At 35.9% G+C, this 1,917-nt stretch overlaps 1 protein-coding gene across 1 annotated transcript; it reads right to left on the reverse strand.

Moving 5' to 3' along the window:
• Window positions 1-732: 732 nt before the first annotated feature.
• On the reverse strand, window positions 733-1,662 carry LOC133659204 (olfactory receptor 10AG1-like). Its single transcript, XM_062061941.1, has one exon. It carries the CDS (start codon window positions 1,660-1,662, stop codon window positions 733-735), a length of 930 nt encoding a protein of 309 aa, XP_061917925.1.
• Between the last annotated feature and the right edge of the window lie 255 nt (window positions 1,663-1,917).

Here is a 1,917-nt window from a genome sequence, read left to right on the forward strand (position 1 = left end):
TTCACTGAGCTATTTAGAGTTCATTCCAAAATCATAATTTTTTTTTAAAATCTTCAAATGGTCTTGCTCGGTATTACTTCTGGGCTGTTTCATCCTGATTCCCATGCCTGTACCCTCAGGTCAGCTGAACAGCTGCTCTATAGGTACTAAAAATCTAAGCGCAAGGTCAGAGGGGACAAGGCCGTTTCCTTTACTTCTCCCGAAATGTGGATTGATCTTCCTGTTCTCGTGAGACAAGCCCTGTCTTTGTCCACTTTAATCCACGTTTAATCGATGACCTTTAAATCTGAATTAGATATTGAACTTTTGTTTTCATTCAGCATTTTATCATATTTTATGCAACCTTTTATTTTTATGTTTTCCATTATTTAACTTATTTCTGATGCACAGCACTTTGTTTTCAACTATGGTTGTTGTTAAAGGGCTTTATAATTAAAGTTAGTATGGTACTCATCTTGGCAAATGTGATTAGTTTGTTTGCCGGCAAAAAGTACTTTGGAGCTGAAACCTGAAACACATCACACAGACAAAGTCCAACTTCAAATTATTGCAAAGCTGTCTCATAACCTCATGAGTTGAGATCTTTTGAGAAAAAAGACTCATACACTTTATGTATATTTACTGATTTGTTTATTTGGACATGACACACTTTTAAATTAACATTATTTTCAACATGTATTACAATCAGTGATAAAACATCACTATTACACAAACATCCCCTTTATACTCATTTTATTTCAGGGGTTTGACCTGACAAAACAATGTTTTGATGTGTTTGGAAATGTCTTTCATTTTCACTCCATATATGATTGGATTGAACAAAGGAGTAAACACAATTATTTGAAAAGTGATTACTAAAAGTATACTTTTTGGAAGATTTGACTCCATTCGATCGGTCATAGCATCAAATGCACCTAAACTAGAAGAGCAGATTAAAACCATCAGGTGGGGTAAACATGTCTCTATAGCTTTTTTCCTCACTTCGACGCTACTTTGATAAGTTATTTGAAATATTTTTATGTACGTAAAAAGGATGAACATCACGGGAATAACAACAATACCTATTATGAAAATCAAAACATAAACTGTAAGAAATGTTGATTTTACACAGTAAAGCCTGTGGACTGAATTGTTGCACCAGAATCCACCTGTAGTAAAAGTGCACATTTTTTGTTTAAACATAATTAAAACTCCAACTGCAAGCTGGCTTGCAGGTAGAAACCAGGCCAAAATCAAGAGGACAATGACCGTTCTTTTTCCCATGATAGTTGGATACTGCAGAGGTTTGCAGATAGACACATACCTGTCATAAGCCATGGCTGACAACAGTAAGACATCTGAAGGACCTAGAGAATTATAGATACAATATTGAAACATACAAGCAGAATAAGAAATGGTCTGTTTTTGAGATAAGACGTCAATGCAAAGTTTAGGGTAGATAACAGTGCTAAACAAAACAGAGTTGATTGACAAAGCAGCAATGAAAATGTACATAGGCTCATGAAGGTTCCTGTGGATCCAGATTAGACATATAATGGTGCAGTTAGAGCAGAGGATGATAATATATAGTGTCAACAAGATGACAAAGTAAATATATCCATATTTGTCCACGTCTACAAAGCCACCAAGAGTTATAAATGTTCCATTGAATTCAGCATCCATGAAGTTAGTCATAAAAAAGATCCAGCAGTCTGTCAAAGCAAACAAGAGTCCTAAAATGAAGATCACATTGATTCATGTGCAGGGAGCTGATCTTCATCTTCATCTCCACAATGCACAAAGTGAAGTGTCGGAGGAGGATCACATCTTTTATAAGACTTGTTCGCCCTCCATGGATCTCATTACGTGATCCACAAAGAGTTGCTGTCATGTCAACAAGTACCTCCAAGTCTTCAGGGCCTCCTGTCACTCAACTCT

The sequence above is a fragment of the Entelurus aequoreus genome, linkage group LG10 (assembly GCF_033978785.1).
Source record: "Entelurus aequoreus isolate RoL-2023_Sb linkage group LG10, RoL_Eaeq_v1.1, whole genome shotgun sequence".
NCBI classification, from domain to species: domain Eukaryota; kingdom Metazoa; phylum Chordata; class Actinopteri; order Syngnathiformes; family Syngnathidae; genus Entelurus; species Entelurus aequoreus.